Raw genomic sequence first — 27722 nt, forward strand, 5'->3', positions numbered from 1 at the left:
CTAACAGGCCTGTTTTATGAAACCGTGACACAAAATGTTCGTTTTGCGTTTGTTTCTTTATGACGGTTGACATGGTGAATACGAAAATCAGATTCCATTTTTGTGTGTGTTTAACTTACACAAGCTAATCTGTTGTTACTCATGCAGAAAAATGAAACACTGAACCACAAAACAGTCTTAAGTAGCATGGGTATATTTGTAGCAATAGCCAAAAATACATTGTGGGTCAAAATTATTGATTTTTCTTTTAGGCCAAAAATCATTAGGATATTAAATAAAGATCATGTTCCATAAAGATAAATTGCTAAATTTCCTACTGTAAATATATAAAAATTTTTATTTTTGATTAGTAATATGCATCGCTAAGAACTTCATCTGAACAACTTTAAAGGTGATTTTCTCAATATTTAGATTTTTTGCACCCTCAGATTCCAGATTTTCAAACAGGTGTATCTCGGCCAAATATTGTCCTCTCCTAACAAACATCCATCATACATCAGTGGAAAGCTTATTTATTCAGCTGTGAAACAACAAATTGACCCTTATGACTGGTTTTGTGGTCCAGGGTCACATATAAGGTATATACAGTGCCCTCCACTAATATTGGCACCCTTGGTAAATATGAACAAAGGCGGCTATAAAAAATAAATTGCATTGTTTATCATTTTTAACTTTAATTTAAAATTCTAACCTTTCATTGAGGTAGAAGAATTGAAAATAGGGAGAACTTACAGGTATGTGCCAAAAAATTAGAATATCGAGGGAAAGTCCATTTATTTATATTATGTTATATTAGTTCACTACACACAAAGTGAAATAGTTCAAGCCTTTATTTGTTTCAATTTTGATGATTATGGATTAAAGACAAAAAAAAAAAAAAATCCAGTATTTCACAAAATTAAAATATTTCATGTGACCAATAAAAAAAGGATCTTAAACACATGTTGGCCTTCTGAAAAGTGTGTTAATGTACTGTATTATGTCCTCAGTACTTTGTTGGGCCTCCTTTTGCACTAATTCCAGCATCAAGGCGGCGTGGCATGGAGGCGATCAGCCTTTGACACAGTTGAGGTGTTATGGAGCCCAAGTTGCTTTGATATTGGCCTTCAGCTCGTCTGCATTTCGGGGTATTTGTTCCCTCTTTTTCCTTTTGACAATACCCCATAGATTTTCAATGGGGTTTAAGTCAGGCGAGTTTGCCGGCCAATCAAGAACAGTTATTCCATGGCTATTAAAGCAGGTACTGGTAGTTTTGGCTTTGTGGGCAGGTGCCAAATCCTGCTGGAAAGTAAAATCATCATCTTCAAAAGCTTGTTGGCAGCAGGAAGCATGAAGTGCTCTAAAATTTCCTGGTAGACAGCTGTGTTTACTGTGGACTTGATAAAAGACAATGGACCCACACCAGCAGATGACATGCTCCCCAAACCATCTCTGACTGTGGAAACTTCACACTGGACTTTAAGCAGCTTGACTTTTGTGCCTTTCCGGTCTTCCTCCAGACTCTGGGACCTTGACTTTCAAATGAAATGCAAAACTTGGGACCACTGGGCAACAGACCAGTACTTTTTCTCCTTAGCCCAGCACAGACGCTTCTGACGTTGTTTTTGGTTCAGGAGTGGCTTGATGCATAATCAAGCTTTTTGGAGATGATGATTTTATTTTCCAGCAGGATTTGGCATCTGCCCACAAAGCCAAAACTACCAGTACCTGGTTTAATAGCCATGGAATAACTGTACTTGATTGTCCAGCAAACTCGCCTGACTTAAACCCCATTAAAAATCTATGGGGTATTGTCAAAAGGAAGATGAAGGAACAGATACCCCGAAATGCAGACGAGCTGAAGGCCAATATCAAAACAACTTGGGCTCCATAACACCTCAACTGTGTCAAAGGCTGATGGCCTCCATGCCACGCGCCTTGATGCTGGAATTAGTGCAAAAAGAGGCCCAACAAAGTACTGAGGATGTAATACAGTACATTAACACGCTTTTCAGAAGGCCAACATGTGTTTAAGATCCTTTTTTATTGGTCACATGAAATATTCTAATATGGTGAAATACTAGATTTTTTTTTTGTCTTTAATCCATAATCATTAAAAATTAAACAAATAAAGGCTTGAAATATTTCACTTTGTGTGTAGTGAACTAATATAACATACAAGTTTCACTTTTTGAAACAAATTATTGAAATAAATGGACTTTCCCTCGATATTCACATTTTTTGGCACATACCTGTACATTAGGAAATAAATGTTTTTCTCCAATGCATGTTGGCCACAATTATTGCCACCCCTAGAAATGCTTTTGAGTAAAATATCTCTGAAGTATATTCCCATTCATATTTAAAAGTTTTTAGCACACCAGGGTGACTAGAAGCGTGAAATTGTCTAGTCATGACTTCCTGTTGCACGGGATTATAAGTATGAGGAACACAAAGGCCAAATTCCCTTAATCATCCATCACAAAGAGTAAAACCAAAGATGTTCAGAACAAGTTTGTTGAGCTTAACAAAATAGAAAGTGGCTGTAAAAAAAAAACTAAAGCACTGAAAACCCCCATTTTCATTTTCAGTTCCAATCAACTAAAGATGTTACAAATACGCCTGGAAAAGGATGTGTGTCTATATCGTCATAATGCACAGAAAGGAAATGAGTTTAAGTGTCCAAAGACTCTCCAAGGATAACAGCATTGTTCATTTACAACCCTAGAATTTGTCCCTAGAATGGAATGGTCTGTTATTACCTTATTTGGAAGGTTCATGAATAATAATAAGCTCTGATTGGCTGTTTTACAGAGTGGCTCATTCAGTAGCTCGCACATGTAAGAAAATATATATTTAATCACAGACCTCGAGCCGCTATTAATATGCGGTTTATTGAAACTGCCGTTTTGAATGCACAATCATTTTACGTTCACTTTTGTGATGGCATGTGCTCTGTGTAATGTTATACTGCAGCACCAGTACTTACCACACAAGTTCAGATGTTTGTTAGTGATGCTCAGGATCTGTAAATCATTCGCCATCATCCGTGCAGTCATCTTATGGACTGCAATGTAACAGGCTACCGCTAGCAGTAAGCTAACCGTGTCCCTTCAGTGGCTCGCCTTATTTTATTAGATCGCTTTATTTGTTTTCCTTGCCTTTCTGAGTAAGTTACAGACACCAACCATCCCTGCACTTAACATCTCCTGCACAACCTGGAACATAACATTTATTCTCGTGATCTGCCATTTTCACTGTTGTCCTTGCTTTGTTTTTGTTTTTTTCACGTTAGCCTAGCTGCAGAACTACTGATGATTGGGCGATGCAAATGTAACTATTAATGATCGCGACTCTTACATCATAGTCTGTGTTATGTTAGGATTAGCTATTTTTCAGTGGTCTTTTGCAAACACCAGATTTATATAAGAAGGAGGAAACGATGGTGTTTGAGACTCACGGTATGTCATGTCCATGTACACAACTGTTAATATTCAACTATGCCAAGGTAAATACAGTTTTCATTCTATGGCACCTTTAAGAAAAAATCCTCCTTGCTCATCCAAAAACAAACTCCAGCAAATTCAGTTGTCAGACACTATTTAAAGAAGAAGTTCACTTTCAGAACAAAACTTTACAGATAATTTACTCACCCCCGTGTCATCCAAGATGTTCATCTCTTCCTTTCTTCAGTAATAAAGAAATTATGTTTCTTGAGGAAAACATTTTAGGAATTATCTCCATATAGTTTCATATAATTCAAACCGAGTTTGAACGTCCAAAATGCAGTTTAAATGCAGCTTCAAATGGCTCTAAATGATCCCAGCAAAAGAATCTGCCAATGGCCTGGTGTAAGAAAAATAGTGGAGACACTGCAGGCAAAAATCAAGTTTGAGATTTTGGGATTTTTGGTTTTTCATAAAGTGTGGAAAGAAAACATCCAATTTGTGTCAATGGATTTCAATTACAATACATATTTTTAAAAGGCCGTTTTGGGAACACATTATTCCCAAAAAATTGTTAAAAAATATATAGCTATCTAAAAATCTTTACATCAAGAAGGATATTCTAGACAATTAAAAATTATTTTCTTGTTTTCAGAAAAAAACAAGTCAAAGTTAAGTGAGTTTTTGCCTAGAACAAGCTAAATCATCTGCCAATGGAATAAGCAAAAAAAAAATCTTATTTCAAACAGAAAACAAGATTATTATTCTTACTCATCTAGAAAATCCTTCTCGATTTAAGAATGTTTAGGTATTTTGGCTAAAAACAAGACAAAAATCTAAGTAAGAAAAGCGTTTTTTGCAGTGCACCTTTTATTGGGTAAAAAAAAAGTGACCTTTTTTTTCAGAAAAAAGTCCAAATTAAGTGAGTTTTTGCTTAGAACAAGCTAAATCGTCTGCCAATGGAATAAGCAAAAAAAAATAATCTTATTTCAAACAGAAAACAAGATTATTTTTCTTACACCAGACCACTGGCAGATTATTTAGCTTGTTTCAAGCAAAAATGCACTTAATTTTGACTTGTTTTTTTTTTCCTAAAAACAAGACAATAATTTTACTCATCTAGAAAATCCTTCTCGATTTAAGAATGTTTAGGTATTTTGGCTAAAAACAAGACAAAAATCTAATTAAGAAAAGCGTTTTTTTGCAGTGCACCTTTTATTGGGTTAAAAAAAAGTTTAAAAAAGTGACCTTATTTTCAGAAAAAAGTCAAAATTAAGTGAGTTTTTGCTTAGAACAAGCTAAATCATCTGCCAGTGGAATAAGCAAAAAAATTCTTATTTCAAACAGAAAACAAGATCATTTTTCTTACACCAGACCACTGGCAGATTATTTAGCTTGTTTCAAGCTAAAAATGCACTTAATTTTGACTTGTTTTTTCTAAAAACAATTTTACTCATCTAGAAAATCCTTCTCGATTTAGGAATGCTTAGATATTTTATAGCCAAAAATCTAAGTAAGAAAAGCATTTTTTGCAGTGCACCTTTACCAAGGGTGCTAATATTAGTGGAAGGCACTGTACTACAACTCCACAGATCATCCACAAGGTGGCCAACTCGAATTGAATTTGAGCTAAGCCCTCAACCTGGAAAAGATAAACGTTATTAAAGGCTATTTACCAGTCGACCGGTCATAATTCATAAGGCTAATGCTTAACGTAACTGAGTTTAAAGCTACTAAACGGAAGGCGGATGTTACTCATCTCTCATAAGGTGTGTGTTATAATGAGGCGTATGACCATTCGATTTCATAAGACTGATCAAGTTTAAGTATCAAAAAAATCGGTTGGAATGTACATATGATACATATAATTTACCAAAAATTATTCGAATTAGAACACTCAAAATTTAGAATCTTACATTTAAAATGCTCTGATTTTTCTTTTTCTTTTTTCTTTTTTTTTTTTGGTCTACGTAGTTGTAGTCACTGAGGTGACTTCATTTTTACTCTGAAACCTGGTTGTGATGCCTATCGATTGTTCTGCGAATTCCCGCTGATAGTGTTCCTCCTCCGGTCTTTTGTTTTCAACACTTGCCAAGGTCTTATGTCCTGGTAATGATGTCATCACACCCCTTATCCTTTTACAAGTGTCCATGACAGCATGTTTCCACTGACTCAGCCTGACGAAACTAATTCATACTCAGCCCTTATTATGAACTCCGCACCTAATGCTGTGAGAATATGGAAATGCATGACGGTTAGGGATGATAAACACTCCTGAGAAGATTTAAACAGGTTTCACAGAAAACAAACTTCCTTGTTCTGTTTACATGGGACGTAAAGGTAGACATTGAAGCAGAAAAGGCTAAAGAGGTTTTCGTTATATAAATGTGATAAAACTAGTCAACAGGAAGTTCTATTGCTTAAAAAAAGAGCTGTGGATTGTTTTGTGTTGCCATTATCTATTGTTCAGTTCACGAACTGTATTAATGGCATGCACTTTATCAACACAACTTTCACTTGAACTGCTTTTATGTTGTTTTTGTCTACTGAAAATGTTCAGAAAGGCCTTTCATCAGCTGAACAGACGTTGTTAAACAGCATTACAATCCACTGAATGCGCTTTGACAGCTTTGTTTTTATTCCTGTCAAAAATTAAACATGGTGCAAAGCCTATTGGCCTGATTACAGCTGCGAATTAATAAAAGAGTGCATATTACTGGAACACCTAATGTTTAATGGTATTAGATTTGTTTAATAGATTGCTCTTTCAAGAAAATATTTGTGATTGGCTTTTAAAAGCTGTGTTTTGTGCATATTTCAGTGAACGAGTGATTTCAGATAAATTAGTTGAGTGAATAATTCAATGACTCATTCATTTTCGCCACTTACTGCTGTAATTATGTAACCTGGTAATAGCAAATCATCAGTTATAGCTTACATTTTAATTATTTGTCATAAAACATTTCTAGAGAGAGCCTGACTGATGCTAGTACTTTAATATACACTGCCAAGATCCAAGATGCTTTTTAAAGGAGACTTTTCTGCTCATCAAGGCTGCATTTATTTGATTAAAAATACAGAAATAAAATTGTAATATTGTGAAATGTTAATGCAACTTTAAAAAAGTGTTTTTCTATTTTAATATACTTTAAAATCTAATTTTTTTTCTGTGATGCAAAGCTGAATTTTCACTATCATTACTCCAGTCTTCAGTATCACACGATCCTTCAGAAATCATTCTAGTATGCTGATTTGTCATCAGTGTTGGAAATGTTGCTTAATATTTTTTTTGGAACCTGTGATACTTCTTCCAGGATTCTTTGATAAATAAAATGTTAAAAAGAACTGCATTTATTTAAAATAGAACACTTTTGTAACAATAAACACCTTGTGCAAAGTTTGGGGTCAGTAATTTTTTATTTCTTTCAAATTCTCTTGTTAAATTGATAAAAAAAAGAGGTCATAGTAAAGACTTATATTGTTAGAAAACATTTCTATTTTGAATAAATGCTGTTCTTTTTAACTTTTTATTCATCAAAGAATTCTAAAAAAAAAGTATCACAGGTTCCAAAAAAAAAAAATATTAAGCAGCACAACTGTTGTCAACATTGATCATAAAAGTAATAAAAAGCATATTAGAATGATTTCTGAAGGATCACACTGAAGACTGGAGTAATGATGCTGAAAATTCAGCTTTGTGTTACAGAAATAAATAATATTTTAAAGTATATTAAAATAAAAAACTGTTATTTTGCATTGCAATCATAATTAATTATATTACTTTTTCTCTATTTTTGATCAAATAAATGATCTTCTAAATTTTCTTTCATAACATCTTACTGATCCCAAACTTTTGAGTGGCATTGTACAGTCAAGCCCGAAATGATTCATACCTCTGGCAAATACTGACTTAAAGTTACCTTTATTCAACCAGCAAGTTTTTTTTTTGACAGGAAATGACACAGGCTTCTTCCAAAAGATAATAAGACGATGTACAAGAGGCATCATTGTGGAAAAAATATATCTCAGCTTTTATTTACATTTGAACAAAAAGTGGCACGTCCAAAATTATTCATACCCTTTGCAAACTGTCACAGTCTATGGGAAAATCCAAAGTTCTATACCATTCCAAATAGTCCAAGCTGTTCTAAAGCATCCTAATTACCCTGATTCATTGGGAACAGCTGTTTTAATCAACTCAACAGGTGAAAAACAGAAGCTCTCTGCTGTCTGTGGACAGTCATGGCTAAGACAAAGGAGCTCACTGAGGACCTGCGGCTGCGCATTGTGGCTGCTCACAAGTCAGGAAAGGGCTATAAGACCATATCTAAATGTTTTGAAGTTCCAGTGGCTACAGTGCAAAGTATTATTAAAAAATACAAGACGTTCAGCACTGAAAAATCTCAGAGGACCTGGTCGGAAGCTAAAGGTGACACCTGTGCTGGCCAGGAGGATAGTTAGAGAGGTAAAAAAGAATCCAAGGATCACCACCAAGGCCATCCTGATGAATCTGGGCTCTGCTGGTGGCAACATCTCAAGGCAGACAGTCCAACAGACACTGAACACCACTGGGTTCCACGGACGCAGACCAAGGTGGACACTACTTCTCCAGATAAGGCACACAAGAGCCGCTTGGCCTTTGCAAATGCTCATCTGGAGAAAAAAGAAGACTTCTGGTCTTCTGTTTTATGGTCAGATGAAACAAAAATTGAACTGTTTGGCCACAATGATGTAGCCTTCATTTGGCGTAAAAAAGGAGAAGCCTTCAACCCTAAGAACACCATCCCCACTGTCAAACATGGTGGTGGGAACCTAATGTTTTGGGGGTGTTTTTCAGCCGGTGGGCCAGGGAACCTAATCACAGTAAACGGCACCATGAAAAAGGAGCAATACATCAAAATTCTCAACAACAACATCAGGCAGTCTGCAGAGAAACTTGGCCTTGGGCACCAGTGGACATTTCAGCACGACAACGACCCAAAACACACAGCAAAAGTGGTGAAGAAATGGTTAGCAGACAAAAACATTAACGTTTTGCAGTGGCCCAGTCAGAGTCCTGACCTAAATCCAATTGAGAATCTGTGGAGGGAGCTAAAGATCAGGGTGATGGTAAGGAGACCCCCCAATCTGAAAGAGTTGGAGCTCATCGGTAAAAAGATGAATGGGCAAAAATACCAGTGGAGACATGCAAAAAGCTGGTCAGCAATTATAGGAAGTGTTTGATTGCTGTAATAGCCAATAAAGGCTTTTGTTTTCTATTGATATTGAGAAGGGTATGAATAATTTTAAACATGCCGCTTTTTGTTCAAATGTAAATAAAAGATGAGAAGTATTTTTCCGCAATGATGCCTCTTGTAGATCGTCTTATTATCTTCTGGGAGACGTCTGTTTCATTTCTAATTAAAAAAAAATTGCTGGTTGAATAAAAGTAACTTTAAGTCAGAATTTGCCAGGGGTATGAATAATTTCGGTTTTGACTGTATATTTGTCTCATTCACTACAGCTTCAATCTTGTTGCATAAAAAAATATTTGTGAACTAGTCAAGTTGTCAGTCCATTCTAGATGGTTTTTCTTATCTGTTTTACTTCTAAAGCTCGGAGAAACTGGCAGCCCTATTGAAATATCCAAATGGGCCAGATTTGAAAAGGCCTTAAATGGCCTGTGTTTGAAATCTTATGAAATCTTTATCTATAATAACCAGCAATAATACTTCCTGAGAAAACATTCCCAAACGGGTTGGTTCCCAAAACAAGCGTCCTACGTACTTCCTACAGCTCCTATATTATAAGTGTTCTGTGTTTCTCCATTGCCTGCTTGTCTCTCACAACCAAGAACAGCAACCGCCTCCAAAGCTTTGTAAACATCTGCTGTGAAATCGCAGAAGCGGCCCTACAAAGTCTCATCTCATTCTGTGAAAACGAAAGGCCTAGGAAATGATGCAGGACAGCTCACATGTCCTCCTCCAGCACTCCCAGCTGCTTCTCTAATGCGTCAGATACATGTACCACGATGCTCCACCAACAACACAGAGAATCATTCAGACCACAGGCTATCTGTTTACTGAATCAGCCTGGCACGTAACATCAGTCAACTTTGTGCAATATGCATGTATATATAGGCTATATATTAGTGTACACTCTGAGGGATTCCTATATTCAGTTTATACAGTGTTCAGCTTATTTGTCTTGGACGCTTTGCTTGATGGGACATGTGGATGGGTTTGCTTGTACAGATTCCTGATTACAAGTCAAGCATTCACTGCAACTGATGAAGAACTCAGGAAAGTATCCAAGTCTCTGGGAATCTCCCTAAACTTTTAGAAATTAGGTTAAAATTCCGAAATAAATACTAACACTTCCTGTCAATCATCCTGTTTACTAGTCATTTATTGTTTAAAGTTGTCCGAATGTATTTAACACAAGTATAAGAAATAAAATCATAAAGTCACAATTGCAGAAATGAATACACTTATGTGGCATGATTAGTATAAATGTGTTTAAAAGACATTGATAGTGGCTTGTTTCCTGTCATTGTGGGCCTCTCAACCAGACGCCCATGATGGTTAGAGGCCCAGGGACACTGGCCCCATTGACTCGATATATAATCCATCCTTACACATAAATGCTGATATAAGCTCTCCAAAGTCCATACACAAGAGATCACAGAGATTTTTATGAGCCAGGCTGAACAATGATTGACACACAAAGCATGTCGCTCCTCTGGCACGTTTATGCTGACAGAGTCTGGGGTGATTTTATGTACATTATTATTATTTAAAGAATAAAAAATCACCATCAGCACATTTAATTTTCACTAAACTGCATGGAAGTGCAAAAAAATTAATTAATTTAAAAAATACAGTGAGCAGATTTAATTTTAATAAATTGCATGGAAGTGCAATAAATAAATAAATCACCATCAGCACATTTAATTCAAATTAAATTGCATGAAAGTGCAAAAAAAAAAAAAAGAGAGAAAATACAATTAGCACAATTAAATTGCATGGATGCATAGAAGTGCAAACAAATCACCATTACCACATTTTATTTCCACTAAACTGCATAGAAGTGCAATAAATAAATCACCATCAGCACATTTAATTTAAACTAAATTGCATGAAAATGCAAAAACAAAAGAAGAAGAACAATTTCAATTAGCACAATTAAGTTCAATAAATTGCATGGATGCATAGAAGTGCAAACAAATCGCCATCACCACATTTTATTTCCACTAAATTGCATGGCAGTGCAATAAATAAATAAATAAATCCCCATCAGCACATTTAATTTCCACTTAATTGCAAGAAAGTGCAATAAATAAATAAATAAATCACCATCAGCACATTTAATTTCCACTAAACTGCAGGAAGTGCAAAAAATTAAATAAATTAAATCACCATCAGAACATTAAATGTACCAAATTGCACAGAAGTGCAAAATAATGATAAAATAAAATAAATATTTAATTTCCACTAAATTAAGAACAAAAAATAAATTAAATAAATTAAATTAAAAAATCAGCATCATCACATTTAATTTCCACTAAATTGCATGGAAGTGCAAAAAAAAAAAAAGCTATCACCACATTTAATTGGAAGTGCAAAAAAAATTTAATTAAATTAAAAAATCACCATCATCACATTTAATTTCCACTAAATTGCATGGAAGTGCAATAAATATAAAAATAAATATCATCACACCTAATTTCCACTACATTGATTGGAAGTGCAAAAAAGAAAAAAAAAAGAATAATAATACTATCAATTGAATTAAAAAAATCACCATTATCACATTTAATTTCCACTAAATTGCATGGAAGTGCAAAATAAGTAAATAAATACATACATAAATAAATAACCATCAGCATATTTAATTTCTATTTCAATTTCCACTAAATTGCATGGAAGTGCAAAAAAAAAACATAAATAAATATTAATGACAAAAATACAATTAAAGTAAAATGAATAAATAAATAAATAGCCATCACCACATTTAATTTCCACTAAATTTCATGGAAGTGTAAAAAATAAATAAAATTAATTAAATTAAGAAATCACCATCATCACATTCAGTTTCCACTAAATTACATGGAAGTGCAAAAAAAAGAGAGAAATAAATAAAAATAACCATAAGCACATTTAACTTCCACTAAATTGCATGGAAGTGTAAAAAATAAGTAAAATTTATTAAATTAAAAAATCACCATCATCACATTTAATTTTCACTAAATTACATGGAAGTGCAAAAATCAATCAAACAAACATTAGCAGCACATATAATTTCTACTAAATTGCATGGAAGTGCAATAAATGAAGAGAAAAGATAAATAAATAATAAAAATAACCATCAGCACATTTAATTTCCACTAAATTGCATGGAAGAGCTAAAAATAAATAAATAAAATAAAATCAATTAAATTAAAACATCACTTTTTATTTCCACTAAATTGCATGCCTCGGTGCTGTTTATAATCTGATTATAAAACTTGCATTAATCATGCATTTAACAAGAATTATTAAAATATGAATACACATGTAAATATGCAAATAAGCCATTATCTAATTAGATATACACTGTTTTAGTTGCCAGTGCAACAGTTCTCATTTTCATTTAGTTTAACTTGATGTACTAAAATAACTAAAACTTAAAAAAAAATATATATATATAAATAATATATATATATATATATATATATATATATATATATATATATATATATATATATAGATAGATAGATAGATAGATAGATATAGATAGATATAACTAAATATAACTAAAACTTTAAAAAACAACCCATAAAACTTAATTTAAAAAAATTAAAATGAAATCTGAAAATATAAAAATAAAAACAGATTTGAAATAATAAAAACTCAATGATACTAAAATAACAGCAAAAGGAAAAAAAAAAAAAAATTTTGGCGCAATTTTGGCTCCGCCCACAACGACCGCAGTTGATTCTCTCAGCCCCACCCATATTTTCGCGTCATCACTTCTGCTATGCGCTGATTCCCCGCAGACCCGCCCGCTCAGAGCTCAGTCATCTGAATGTGTGTATGAGAGTGTGAGTGTGTGAGCGAGCGAGAGAGAGAGAGAGAGAGAGAGAGAGCGAGAGCGCGCTTCCAGCATTAGGGCCGAACACTGAGGTGTCAGCGCATCCGGACACAGGACAGCCATGGCCCTGCTCGATCTAGCCCTGCAAGGCTTCTCCATCTTCGGATTTCTCTTGTTTATCGTCCTCTGGCTCATGCACCTCGTGTCCATCATCTACGTGTAAGTGAATGCGGCATCTATGATTTCAAACGCGACGCACAAGACGCGTCCTTTATTTTTAGCGACGCTGATCGCGAGCCTGCAGCGTAGACACATTCGTTGTTTAATGTGCCGCGGAGGGTCGCGTCGCGTCGCTCGCGTTCAGTGCAGATGGGGGTGTCTGGCTAACAGGAACATGGGTTTCCTCTTGGGCTCGTCGCGGTTTAACTAAAAACGTATTTGTGGCTATTAAAACGTTCGTAGTGCTAACACAGCTGGCTGAGGATAAATTCATATTAATTATACGCCAATCATACACACACACACACACACACACACACACATTAGCCTCCGGCTAGTCTTCTAATAATCTCGTTTCTTATCGCTAGCGATGATAGTTAGCATAGCCACTGCGCACTGTCCTTGTTATTTTATTCGTTAGTTTACAAAGTCTAATAGGTTTTAAATCCTATTAATTAATTTCTCAGGGGGCTTTTATTAATTGTTTGTGGTGGGAGTCAAAGCTACTTCAGTTAGCTTCGTTAACGCTAGACAACCGGCTTTCAAGGATTGAATGGAATATGTTTGTGATGGGGTTTTGTTTCGTGTTTAGAAAACCTGTGCACGTTTGTTTACCACAGTGCGTTCATTATTCATAGTATCTTCTATTTATCATCTAACAGCATAAGAAAACAATTCAGTCAGATGGGCATACATATTTTAACACCAGCCTTTTAATATAATATAATTCAGTAATCTGTTTCCAGTCAGTATTTATGACAGTATTCAGTCAGATCTTCTGATTGGTAGTGTGTATCATATGATACTCAGCCTGTGATGAACTTTGTTGACTATGGAGCTGTGGGTTGGGAGTTTCCTCCACCTGCAACAATGTGTCATGTGAGTTGGCTTTGTTTCTATCATGCTCTGATTCTACTAGAGAATACAAAGCAAAACAAACAAAAAACATTCACTTTTGGCATCCAGGCTGATCATGCAGGCTCTTCTTGATGTCCGTCTCACACGATTGCTTTTGGACATTTGCAAACTCCCAAATGATGTGTTCGTGTACACCCGCTAATGCAAAAATGCCCAGGGTTTCGGAGAAGGTTGCTGCAGGTCATAAGACTCATTCAAACCAGTCTCGAGGCGTCAGCTGCCTCTGTAGACGCAGTATCTTGCGTTACGAAATGCTTATGACATACTGTAAAATTAGTAGTTTACACTTTGGGCTGCTGTTCTTTTTTACCTTTGAACAAGCACCCCAACCATCCTAGCAAGTTTTTAAGTTGTAATGCACCCATAAATGTGACCCTGGACCACAAAACCAGTCTTAAGTAGCGAAATTATTATTTATGCCAAAAATCAGGATATTAAGATCATGTTCCGTGAAGATATTTAGTAAAATTCCTACCGTAAATATATCAAAACTTAAAGGAGTAGTTCACTTTCAGAACAAAAATGTACAGATAATGTACTCACCCTCTTGTCATCCAAGATGTTCATGTCTTTCTTTCTTCAGTCGTAAAGAAATGATCTTTTTTGAGGAAAACATTTAAGGATTTCTCTCCATATAATGGACTTCTATGGTGCCCCCGAGTTTGAACTTCCAAAATGCAGCTTCAAAGGGCTCTAAACGATCCCAGCCGAGGAAGAAGGGTGTTACCTAGCGAAACAATCGGGTTATTTTCTAAAAACATTTACAATTTATATACTTTTTATATACACAGAGCTAACCAAGACGAACATTTGAGGTTAAAAAGTATATAAATTGTAATTTTATTTTAGAAAATAACCGATCGTTGCTAGATTAGACACTTCTTTCCTCGGCTGTGATCATTTAGAGCCATTTAAAGCTGCGTTTTGGTAGTTCAAACTCGAGGGCACCATAGAAGTCCATTATATGGAGAGAAATCCTGAAATGTTTTCTTCAAAAAACATAATTTCCTGAATAAAAAGAAAGAAAGACATGAACATCTTGGATGACAAGGGGGTCATTATCTGTACATTTTTTGTTCTGAAAGTGAACCACTCCTTTAAGTTTTTGATTAGTTTTATGCATTGCTAAGAACTTTAGATTAACTTTAAAGGCGATTTTCTCAACATTTAGATTTTTTTGCACCCTCAGATTCTAAATATAGTTTTATTCTAACAAACCATACATCATTAAATGTAAAAACAAATACCCTTATTACTGGATTTGCGGTCTAGGGTCACAAATGAGCTTTGGAATGCAAAAATTTGACTGAACTTAATGAATTCTGGTCTGAAAAGATGACTATGACTTTTTTTGTTGGCATCCGTTATTTTTTTATGCTTCATTATGGCTTTGACCACACAACAGCACGCTGTTCATGCTCCTGCTGCTGTCCACCACTGAGTCATTCGTGAGGTCACTCACATTGATCTGTTGTGAAGCAGGAATGAAAGGACTGAATTTCCTGATCAGGTTGTACCCTGAGGTCAACTGCTTTCTTTGTAACGGATAATAGCTCAGTCGTTGACCGCTGTTATGTTGCCCTTCGGGCTCTGATAGTATCTTTTTGCGAGTGGACAATGGTCTCTTATTGGTGTTTTCCATTATATGTTAAGAGTCAAAGGTATTTTAATGGATTTACTTTTAAAATCACCTTTTTAGTTAAAGTGGGGTCAGTGTTAATCAGAATCACAAATGTTTTTGTTTATCTGGTTTGGTAATCCTTCAACGGCAGTGTCAGAGAGACGTTAGGATGAAGAAATACAGGTTCGGTGATGCAACTGACAGTATGTTCGAGTCCCGAGTACACCTAGTTTCAGTAGTCAGGTATGGGGATGGATGATGTGCAGCCCATCCTGTGGGAACCTCGCCCAAGCGGAGTGAGTCCTTCCTCCTGTGCCTTGTTTCCTGATTGCTCAGCTCTGATCTTATTTGCCTGGTATGTGACGTTTGACCCAGTGCGATAGGATCTGTTTAGTAAAATGTCTTTATGTAATCCTTTCCTCTTTGCATAAAGTTGGGAAGTTGCGCATGGCTTCATGTAGGATTGCCACAAACTCTTCACCTATTGGCTCACAACAGCCTTATGAGTTTTTTTAGAAGTAGAGGTACAACCAGAGAACATTTGAATGAAATTTTGCAGGTGAAAAAGGCCATTTTCTGATAATAGTTAGACCAAACCAAGCAACAACAAAGTCTTTTATGAAATTGAAATGGGAAATCTGCCGTTTTAATGCAAAATCTAATGGATTTTTTTCCACAGAAATTATTCAAAACACTGTAAATGTGCCTGCACCTTTTCGGTCAGTGTATTGTTCGCTAAAAAAATAGTAAGTAAAATACTAAGTAAAAATGCATCTTTAAAATCTTACGATTTTTTCCTGGTTGTATATCAAAAATTGTCGACAAATATTTTATTTTATTTTTTTTTTGTCGAGTAGTCGGTTGAATAATCAATCAAAGTCTACTAATAATGAGTAAAATAATCAATGAGTTAGTCGATTAATCGTTCTAAAAATGATTCGATTAATTGATTATCAAAGTAATTGTTTGTTGCAGCCCTTCTTGCTAATATTGTATTTTCATCACCACAAAAACCATACATTTTACTATTTTTTTATTTTTTTAATGTATACAAAATATTTTAAATACATTTTATATTAAGCATGCATATAAATGATAAATTATGCAGTTTAAAGTAAATTATTATATTTTTGTAATAATTCCAGCATTGACAGGTATTTATTCTTAACGTATTTCTTATGTTGTGGCATAAAGACATAAACTACCCGTTTAAAGTTTTTTAACAGTATGATTATTAATTTTTTTTCTTCTGCTCACCAAGTCTGCATTTATTTGTTTCAAAGTACAGCAAAAACTGTAAAATTAAATATTTTTACTATTTAAAATAACTGCTTTCTATTTGAATATATTTTCCAATGTAATTTATTCTTGTGATTTCAAAGCTGAATGTTTAGCGTTACTCCAGTCACATGATACTTCAGAAATCATTATAATGTTCTGATTTGCAGCCCAACGAATAGAAAGTTCAGAAGAACAGCATTTATCTGAAATAGAAACCTTTTGTAACCTTATAAATGTCTTTACCATCACTTCTGATCATTATAAAGCATCCTTGCTAAATAAAAGTATTAATTTCTATAATCTCTTCCCCCCACACCAAAAAAAAAAAAGTGGTATAGTGTATAATGTTACAAAAGCTTTTTATTTCAGATATATGCTGATTTTTGGCTCTTTCTATTAATCAAAGAAATGATTTCTGTAGGATCGGGTGAAACTGAAGACTGGAGTAATGATGCTGACAACTGAGCTTAGAAATCACAGGAATAAATTACATTTTAAAATATATTCAAATAGAAAGCATTTATTTTAAATAGTAAAAATATTTCATAATTTTTGGTGTACTTTGCATCAAGTAAGTCTTTTAAAAAAAAAACATAAAAAATCTTACTGTTCAAAAACTTTTGACTGGTAGTGTACATTTTATATGAATCATGTAACAATTCATTCTACTGAATGAAATATTCATACAATGACGAAGAACCATCAGGTGATCCATACAGAGAGCCCTGCCTCTTTTCAAGCTGCACAAGTTTGAACGTATACTTTATATCTGTAGAGCAAACAATGCAGATCCATTTGCTTATTTACCTAAGACTTAGAGCGTTGTTCAAATGTAAGCACGAGCAATAGTAATGCTTATATGACCTGGCAAACACCATTATTAACCTAAAGTGAAGAACTATAACTGATGCATACTGAGCAGTAGCATATGTGCCTTTCACATTCAATTCCTTTTTTTGTATAAAGGAAATAATGCTTTATTTTTAAAGTCAAGTTTCCGCCTTGAGGCGTCCGTGTACCGTGAGTAATCAAAAGCAAATAAACTCCTAATGGTTCATTAAAATTTAGTCATTGTTATTTTGGGAATTTGGTCTTTTTAGTGCAGGTTTCGAGGCTGGGCGGGAGGTGGGATGTGTTGCTCTGCCGTTTCGTTAATGGTGTGAGGCGGTGAGATGAGGCCGTGTTGGCCCCCATATTTAATAGAGCGTGAGAGAGGCAGACACCTCCAGCAGGAGCGGCTATCACATGAACTGATGAAGAGCTGCTCACAGAGCCTTTAGAAATTCCCTCACTGACTCATATGTGAAGCTGAGTAAACATTACACACGTGTCAGAGAGAGGCCTTTCCTTTACTAACGTATTAAATATGATCTTGTAGGTCACCAAGAAAGGGCTTGTCAGTTTTGGCCTTGCTGATGGAAACAAGGTGAAAATTACAGAGAGAGGAGTGTGGGATGGCATCAGAAATTGTGTGTAATGAACATTTAAGGTGGCTTATGTAATGTGTGTGTGATCGATACTGATTATTTGGTCTCATAGTTATAGATGTGACTCATGATTGATGTTTCATCTGATCTTCCTCTCATTGGTCTTTTCCTGTCACTCTATATGCTCAAGTATTTGCTCTTGGCTCTTATTGGCTATTCACACAGAACCGTCTTTGCGAATGGTTTAAAAAATAAGCACAGCGCAGAATGCCTACTCCGCCATGTTGTGGTCATATAGAAAGGTTGTCATTCAAACCTGCTACTGTAAACACAAGCTTGTCTGTCAGGGACAGACAGAGGTTTTCAAAGATGGGTTCCATTCAGAACAGGCCTTGCAAGGGTCGATCAGCGAAGTTGAGCACTCGTTCTGTGCGTCAGGTGCAGAACCTGGCTTCAAAAAACAAATGCATGAGTGCTGCCAGCATTGCTTTAAAGGTTGCAGAAGTGGAAGGTCGGCTTGTCAGTGCTCAGACCATACGCCGCACACTGCAACAAGATGGTTTGCATAGGCGTCATCCCAGAAGGAAGCCCCTTCTAAAGCTGGCTCACAAGAAAACAGTTTGCTGAAGACAACCTGTCCAAGAGCATGAATTACTGGAAGCATGTCCTGTGGTCTGATGAGACTATAAGATAAACTTGTTTGGCTCAGATGGTGTCCAGCATGTGTGGCGATGCCCTGGTGAGGAGTACCAAGAAAACTGTGTCTTGCCTACAGTCAAGCATGGTGGTGGTCGCATCATGGTCTGGGGCTGCATGAGTGCTGCTGGTACGAGCTGCAGTTCATTGAGGGAAACATGGATTTCATTATGTACTGTACATTCTGAAGCAGAACATGATGCCTTTCCCCTAGAAACTATGCAGAACGGCAGTTTTCTCAACATGATGTAAGGTGGAGAAGCACCATGTGTCTAACATCCAGCAGCTCCGTGAGGAGTGGAAGAGGATCCCAGCAACAACCTGATTAAGACAGTGCCAGATATCAATGGTGCTAACACAAAATATTGACACTTTGGACAAGTTCACTTAGGGTGTACTAACTTTTGTTGCCAGGTATTTTGACAATAATGCTGTATTGAGTTATTTTTAGAGGACAGTAAGTCTATACTGCTATACAAGCTGCACATTGACTACTCTAAAATATATCCAAGTTTAATTGCTGTAGTTTTGTCCACTTGAGAAGATGCTAAAATGGTTGCTAAAATGTGAGGGGTATACTCACTTTTGAGATACTGTAGCATGCATTTGCGGCAATCGTGTTGCCCAGTGCAAATTTGTGGCTATTCGCATTTTTGCAAAGTCTCAATTGAGGCGTATGTCATGCATTCGCGGCAAATTTTTCAGCTGGCACAAATCTGTGGCTATTTGTGTCTTTGCAAAGTCTCGATTGAGGCGATCATGTACCTGCTGCAAATTTGTGGCTATTTGTTTCGTTGCATAGACTTACTAATCTACTTGCGTGAATAATTCAATTAGCTTTTGTTATGCACTAATAGAAATTGCAATTTATAAAGGTTTAGCTCTTATTCTATTTTCTCTCTGTTTTCTTTGCATTAGATAGAGCTTGAAATGTTGTTTGACATTCACAAGAAAGTGCCATCAGTGATGTTTTGGCAGTCGAGATAGACAAACTTATCTCTGAGAGCCAAACATGCTCAGACAGCTAAATCTTTCTTCCAGCTTTTAATGGCTATTGCTGTCTTGGAAGCTTCTGCGCTCGTTCTGTAGAGTGCTGGCAAGTGCGTCAGGAAAGACTCCAGACCCTTCAGACAGGAACAGATAGGAAGTGCACAAGTGGAGTTCCTGAGAAGCGGAGAGTGCTGGAATTGCTGATCAAATCGTCCAATTTTTTAAATGCCTCCATAAACACTGACATGGTTAACTCTGCATTACCTGAACATTGTGCCAGCAAAACAAGACATGGCTACATATTTGAGCACAAACAGTTCTCAGAAATACTAAAGCCTATTGTGACGTCCAGGAATGCTCTGATTTAATTTACATCCTGTAAGCTCAGCCATTAATGCGCTCGTAACATCATATCTGTGTTCACGAACAATAAAATAATAAAGGACGCCAACCTGACCCCATAGACTTTGAGCATAGTGAGACTTTCTTTTTTTTTTTTAACAAAATATGACAAATGTGAAAAACTGACAAATAATCATTATAGCGAAACTGCAGTAACTTGGGAAACCAAACCAGTTGGATCACTTGTCATGTTGCGGTACATAGGTGAGCTATCAGCTGCCAGTCAAACTGCAAACAAACAGTTGATCACTGTTTGAAATAATACACCATCCCACTGAATGCTTTTGTGCTGCAGCCTTCATTTGGTTACTGCAGGTCGCTTGCAAATAGAGCAACCAAAATTTGCAACATAGACCTGGTTCTTGCGTCTTGTTGTAGTGTAATTCACTTACACTACATTTTTTTTTATTTTTTATTGCGTCAGTGTTGTTCTCTGTAAATGATTACAAAGATAAATTCTGATCATAATCATGCAGGTATGTTTTTAGAAGTATTTGCTACAGGTAAAGTAGGCCACATATCAGCTTCCCCAGGATAAAAACTTCCTGAAGTTCAGCAGTCTGCACAGGAAGCAACATAACTTCCTGCTTACATGGATATACACTAGTGCTGTCTATCGATTTAAAAAAAAAAATACTGATTAATAGCACATTTTTCTCAAATTAATTGATCAGTTTGAGCTTTTTTTTAGTCTTTAACAAAACAACTTCTAATTTAAGTAAACTTTAAGTGAACAGTCTTCACATAAACCCATTATTTACAGATATACAGAAGTTGAATAAAGTTATCAAACACTAAATTCTGAATTAAATATAGATGAATCCTTAAAGCTACAAATGTTATTGATTTTTTTCTTTGATTAATAGACATCACAGCAGCTAGGTTATTTGGCTGCTATTACTCTAAGAGCTGCCGCTGCTGAACGTGACGCGGATCTGACACGAACGCTCAAGTTTCCTTCGCACTTTATTATGAAATTATACAGGCTACAGCTCTAGCTCTGTCCCTTCGTTTCCTGTGTTAAATTTTTTTTAACGCCATTAGAGGAGTAGTTCACTTTCAGAACATAAATTTACAGACATTTAATGTCTTTCTTTCTTCAGTTGTAAGGAAATTATGCTTTTTGAGGGAAACATTTCAGGATTTCTCTCCATATGATGGACTTCTATGGTGCCCCCCGAGTTTGAACTTCCAAAATGCAGCTTTAAAGGTCTCTAAACGATCCCAGCCGAGGAAAGAAGGGTCTTATCTAGCAAAACGATCAGTTATTTTCTAAAAATAAAATTACAATTTATATACTTTTTAACCTCAAATGCTCGTCTTATCTAGCTCTGTGTGTACTCTGTGTAGAGATTAAAAAGTATATAAATTGTAAATGTTTTTAGAAAATAACCGGTTGTTTTGCTTGATAAGACCCTTCTTCCGTGGCTGGGATCATTTAGAGCCCTTTGAAGCTGCATTTAAACCGCATTTTGGAAGTTCAAACTCGGGGGCACCATAGAAGTCAATTATATGGAGAGAAATCCTGAAATGTTTTCCTTAAAAAACATAATTTCTTTACGACTAAAGAAAGAAAGACATGAACATCTTGGATGACAAGGGGGTGAGTACATTATATAACTACTCCTTTAAACTTGAGAAAATTACTACTTTTGACAGCACTAATATACTCACAAAAAGTTACTTTTAAAAGTAATGCATTTTAATATTGTGTTACTCCATAAAAAAGTAACTGATTGGATTACTTAGTTACTTTTTATAGAAAGTAATGTGTTAGGTTATTTCTTCTCATTTGGCCTGACCTCGTTTTTCTCTCTTCATCAATAGAAAAGTAAAAAGCACAAATGTTACGTTTATCTAAAGTAGTTTGTTACTTTACTAGTTACTTGAAAAAAGTAATCTGATTACATAACTTGTGTTACTTGTAATGCACAATGTAATCTAAAATCATTGCTTGTCTATCTTTTCAGCCGTCTGCATCTCAACAAGAAGACCACAGAAAAGGTGCCGTACAGCAAACTGGCTGGTGTGTCGCTTCTGAAGCCCCTCAAGGGTGTGGACCCCAATCTCATAAACAATCTGGAGACGTTTTTTGAGCTGGACTATCCCAAGGTACCATCCTCTAAACTCTTTGACCTTGCTGTTGCCCGCGCTGTTGTTTCAAGTTGCTGACAGTCAAGTTATTATTATATGCATTTGCTATCATGTGTTTGAGAAACCCTTAAGTAGAAAACTCCTGGGTGTAACTGTATTTGCAATGGACAGAAGTGCCTAAAATGTGCAGCTTGAGGAGAGGTGTGTTATTAACTTGCAAACAGGTAGATAAATTAAAGCGTAGATTTAGAATTAATAGTTGATTGAATGACATTAAGGGCCAGATTTACTAACAGCTTGCACCAGCACAAACCGTCTTTGTCGGCATTTACTTAAGAAGTGCAATAAAGAATTAGCACTGAAAAGGCATGGACACCGTTATTTTTGCACCTGACAAATATGCATTTGTAGGAGTTTCCCTTTCAGATGCAAAATTTACGGGAAGAGAGTTGGTCTGCAAAACGATTATTCGCGATTAATCGATTCAAAATAAAAGTTTGCAAAAAAAGGGCAGATTTTGTCCCGATCTATCACAAGCTTAAATGTGATTTTATACAACAGTTCAGTACATACGACGTTGATATTGTGTTGTACTTTAAACACAATATTATTAGTTTTTTTTCGATTTTGCATAGAACATATTACCTTTGAATCCAGTGCAGAATTGTTGCGACGTCTCCGATCAAATCAATAATTTAAAGCCCCATTCATAAAGTGAGCCGTTTACTGAATTCCTGAATGAATCAACCGTTTGAACGAATCAAATGAAAGGCATTTACCGCCACCTGCTGGCAGATTTAGTTTATTATTTAGAGTATTATTTAAGTAATAATAATAAAAACATTTAAAGGCATAGTTCACCCAAAAAATGTAAATTCTGTCATCATTTACTCACCCTCATGTCGTTTTAAACCTTTCTTTTGTGGAACATAAAAGAAGGTATTTTGAAGACTCTTGATAACAAAGCTGTTCCGGTTACCAGTTACTTTCAAAGTAAGAACAAAAAAAAAATGGGATGTTTCTCAAATTATCGTCTTTTATGCTCCATAGTTTACGTTAGGCCGTTGCAGCCTAAATGTTTGTGTAATACATTTTATGTTCAATCAAAAAAATATATATTTATATAATAATGTCTACTTTCTATACTTTCTCATTTAACACGATAATTGTTTTAAATGGTTTATTGTGGGTATTTTTTTTTTCGATTAATTAGATTAATTAATTGAAACATCATTTACTTAATTAAAATTGAATTTGAATTTATAAAAATGACCCCGTTCAAAAGTGTACATACACTTGGTTCTTAATCCTGTGTTGTTACCTGAATGATCCACAGCTGTGTTTTTTATTTAGTGATAGTTGTTTAGAGTCCCTTGTTTGTCCTGAACAGTTAAACTGGCCACTTTTCTTCAAATTATCTTCTTTTATGCTCCATAGTTTACGTTAGGCCGTTGCAGCCTACATGTTTGTGTAATACATTTTATGTTGAATCAAATAATATATTTATATCAAAATGTCTACTTGATACTTTCTCATTTAACACAATAATCCTTCTAAATGGTATATTGTGGGTATTTTCACAGTCAAATTTATTTTGCAATTAGTTTGATTAATTAATTGAAACATCATGTAATTAATTAGATTAAAAAAACAAATTTATCAACTGACAGCCCTTAAAAATACACACATATATGTATATATTTAAAATAAATGTATTTATTTGTATGTAAACACTTGTATATAATTTATTATATATAAATAATTTGCATATAAATCTAACATATTTTTCCTTAATATATACATGTATGTGTGTATTAATATATACTTATACTACAGAGCCGTTGAATGTTTGAATCTGATTGGCTGACGAACGTTCTAGAGGTGTGCATTATTTTCAGGGATACGCACGGCGAACGTAGTTCCAGGCAGCTTTTGACCGCGGTACATGTCTATATCACTTCGCCACACGATTTCAGTTATTTCAAAGGTCCTTACAGCCCAAAACAGCAAAATAACTAAAACCCACAGTGACACTGGCCAAACTAATAAACACAGTAAACAACAGGATAAAAACGACAGATTATGTCCATGTTTTTTCCACAATATTACGTTTTATTATGTACGGAAAGCACAAACTATTTCTCTCGCTCTCTCTCTCTCACTCACAGACGCACACACATACAGTTAGCACTTGCATTAGCATTCGCACTAATGTTGTTAGCGCTGCTCTGACGATTAACAACTTAAAAACGACATGACAGTTCTCACGCGAGGTAACAACGGCGTGGTCTTGAAGAAAATGGACTTAAAGTTCAACTGTTAGTAGAGACGATGCTGCCAGTCACCTTTGAGAGACACACAGACTTGATAGAGGTAATTCATGCACTTAGTCTCTCTCCCTCACTCTTTCTGTCCGTCTGCTTGTCTGTCGGTCTGTCTAAACATCATTATTAACTGCATTAGTTTGCTATCAATGGCTCAAGCGTCGTTACTAGGTCTAAAATGACGTTTTGGAACTAGCAACGAAGCTGTTATATGAGCTGCGTAAGAAATTAATCCTACTCAGGATAGCATTTTAAGGATAAAAACCGGACGAATGTCTTGAAATATATCATTTGATCGATGTCTTGAAGTGTGGTAACTGTAGTATAAACGGGATAATTGACTTCGGGCCGTAGAATTCAGCGAAAATAATGCATCACCACCTCGGGTGTGCATTATTTTCTAAGAATTCTACGGCCCGTCGTCAGTTATTCCTTACATAATGAATATATGGCACTGTTATGAATGCGCTCAGGACAGTTAGACATTGCGTTGGATCAGAGGTGAAAAAATGATATACAGTAAATACTGTTCAGTTTTTTGCACAGACCGTTGTTTCCTGTGTTAAGACCTCAATGTGTCGTCACAAGCTGAGCTGGAGAGTTTAGTTTGGTTTCATTTGTGTATGTTTTTTTGACTCTCAAAGCCGTGGAGCCCATTGATTGCCATTATATGACTGACAGACTGCAACGGTTTGAGTTAAAAATCTTCGTACTGATGAAACAAAGTCACCTACATCTTGCATGCCCTGGGGAAAGCAGATAAAAATCCAATTTTAATTTTTTGGTGAACTATCCCTTTAAGACTAAACATACTGTAGAGTAAGAACCGGTTTCTTTCCATCTTAGATTGAACTAAAAGTAGTTCAGTGTCAAGATACTGCGTTTCTTAGCTGCCCTAGTTTTTAGGTTGCAAATATTCCATCAATGTGGTGAAATACTGTGCTCCAATTCACAACTTTTGCAACACTACTTGTGTGTACTTGTTAAGTGGCACACGTGTGACTTCCTGGCATTGGGTCTAAGTGGTCGTGGGAGATGTGCGTTTAAATTCTCATTATGTTTATGGAAAGTAAACGTGGTTAGCCCACCAGGTGTTGGTGGGTCGCTGCCTGCGCCCTGATGATGGAGATGCTATAATTCTTGGGTAGGCGAGATGGCATTTATCTGTTAAACACTGCTGCTGTTTTCCCGCATTGCTGTCATTTATGCGTCATGTGTGGCTTGGTTTATGTTCTCTGCTGATCTTATTTGCTCGTGGCTAGAGTCAGACAGCGTTGCTGGGATGTTTTAAAAAACAGAGGGCTGAATTGTAGCAGGCCACCAACATAGAAAGCAGGAGATGATGATACAAGGATAACACAAAACAAAACAAAATTCCCAGAAGTACCACTGCTTTGCTTTTATGTAAATAAAGTGTATGTTCTTGGTTTATGGAATATTCCTATCTGACATTCTTAAGGCACTGACTGGAGAGTCTTATTGGCTATTTGAATAGATGTTCAAATGTTCCTGGCAAATGTATGTATCCAAAGGCTGTCCCAAATATTCAGGCTTGAGTGTTTTGAAAGGTAAAACTGTACCTTGATAAGGTACATACAAAACATGTCCGAGGCATATTGTGCCCCATAATTATGCAAAAATAAGACTTTGTTTTGCATAAAGTAACTAAAGCCAACAAATGTATTTTATTATTGCAATTTTGTAATGTTTTTAGAAAGAAGTCTCTTTTGTTTACCAAGGCTGCATTTACAGTTGAAGTCAAAAGTTTACATACACATTGCAGAATCTGCAAAGTGTTATTTTTTTTTTTAGCAAAATAAGAGGGATTATGCAAAATGCATGTTGTTGTTTTTTTTTTATTTAATACGGACATGGATAAGATATTTTACATAAGAGATGTTTACATATAGCCCAGAAGAGAAAATGTTCAAAAGTTTGCATACACTTGATTTTTAATACTGTTGTTACACTGTAAAAAGTTTTCACCAGTTTCAACTTAAAAGCTTAAGTTAGCAGCTGCCTTAAGATTGTAAGTTAAATCAACTTAAGTCATTTGTATCAACTCATTTTTATTGTAATAAGTTAAAATGACTTGTAGTTTTAAGCTGATTTAACTTAAAAACTTAAGGCAGCTGCTGAATCTGGTGAAAACTTTTTACAGTGTACTTGTATGATCCACATCTGGTTTTTTTTTTTTGTTTAGTGATAGTTGTTCATGAGTCCCTTGTTTGTCCTGAACAGTTAAACCGTCTGCTGTTCTTCAGAATAATCCTTCAGGTCCCACAAATTCTTTGGTTTTCCAGCATTTTTGTATATTTGTACCCATTCCAACACCGACTGTATGATTTTGAGATCCATCTTTTCACACTGAGGACAACTGAGAGACTCACATGCAACTATTTCAGAAGGTTCAAATGATCACTGATACTTCAAAAGGAAACATGATGCATTAAGAGCCGGGGGTGAAAACTTTTGAACCGAATGAAGACGTGTACATTTTTCTTATTTTGCCTAATAATATATTTTTTTTTCATTTGGGAACTGCCCTTCAGAAGCTACTGAAGATACTTGCTTGTTTCCCAGAAGACAAAACAAGTTAAATTTTCCCCCGGAAACATCAGTCAGCGTTTGAAGCTTCTGTAATAGTACAATTAGTAGATATTACAATTAACTAAATTTTCTTGAAGACCTGGATATATTCTCGTCAGGATGCATGAGCTTCGCTTGAGCTTTGCTAAAGACAGCGACTGTGTTCGACGGTAATGAAGAGGTTAAGGCAGACGTGATGGAAACACACAGGGTGCGTCCCCTGATAATACGTACTTATCTTTGTTGCTGAGCACTGCCACCGTCTAATTACAGTGTTTCTATTTTGCATCGTGACTTGAGCACCAAGCTTTTGATCAAATCACTGATGCTTTTCTAATGAGGAGCTTTTCCAGGTGTTGGTGCTCTGCGAAATAACCCATTTACCATTGGATGATTGTGTCCTGTTGTAAGCCATCTGTCAGAGCTCCTAAATTAAAAATGAAATTGATCTGGCGTATAATACGCAATTCCATGACCAACCCTGAACAGAAAGTCCAGTCCTTGTGTGATTATATAGTAGTAAAACAAAAACTTGATTGTTAGTAATGCTATTAGATATGCATTGCATTTGTTTGAATGAAGCTGAATCTAATCTAAAGGCAGTCCAATTTTGTTTCTCTCATTCATTTGGTCAATGCATTAAAATTAAAGGGATAGTTCACCCAAAAATGACAATTCTGTCATT

At 35.5% G+C, this 27722-nt stretch overlaps 1 protein-coding gene across 1 annotated transcript in view; it reads left to right on the forward strand.

Moving 5' to 3' along the window:
• Nucleotides 1-12484: 12484 nt before the first annotated feature.
• ugcg (UDP-glucose ceramide glucosyltransferase) overlaps nucleotides 12485-27722 on the forward strand; it is a 45635-nt gene continuing 30397 nt past the window's right edge. Inside the window, exons 1-2 of the mRNA XM_073829392.1 lie at nucleotides 12485-12695; nucleotides 22001-22142. Coding sequence (XP_073685493.1) covers nucleotides 12598-12695; nucleotides 22001-22142 — 240 coding nt within the window. The 5' untranslated portion in view covers nucleotides 12485-12597. The remainder of the gene's footprint in view (nucleotides 12696-22000; nucleotides 22143-27722) is intronic.

Source organism: Garra rufa, chromosome 23 (genome assembly GCF_049309525.1).
Source record: "Garra rufa chromosome 23, GarRuf1.0, whole genome shotgun sequence".
In the NCBI taxonomy this organism is placed as follows: Eukaryota; Metazoa; Chordata; class Actinopteri; order Cypriniformes; family Cyprinidae; genus Garra; species Garra rufa.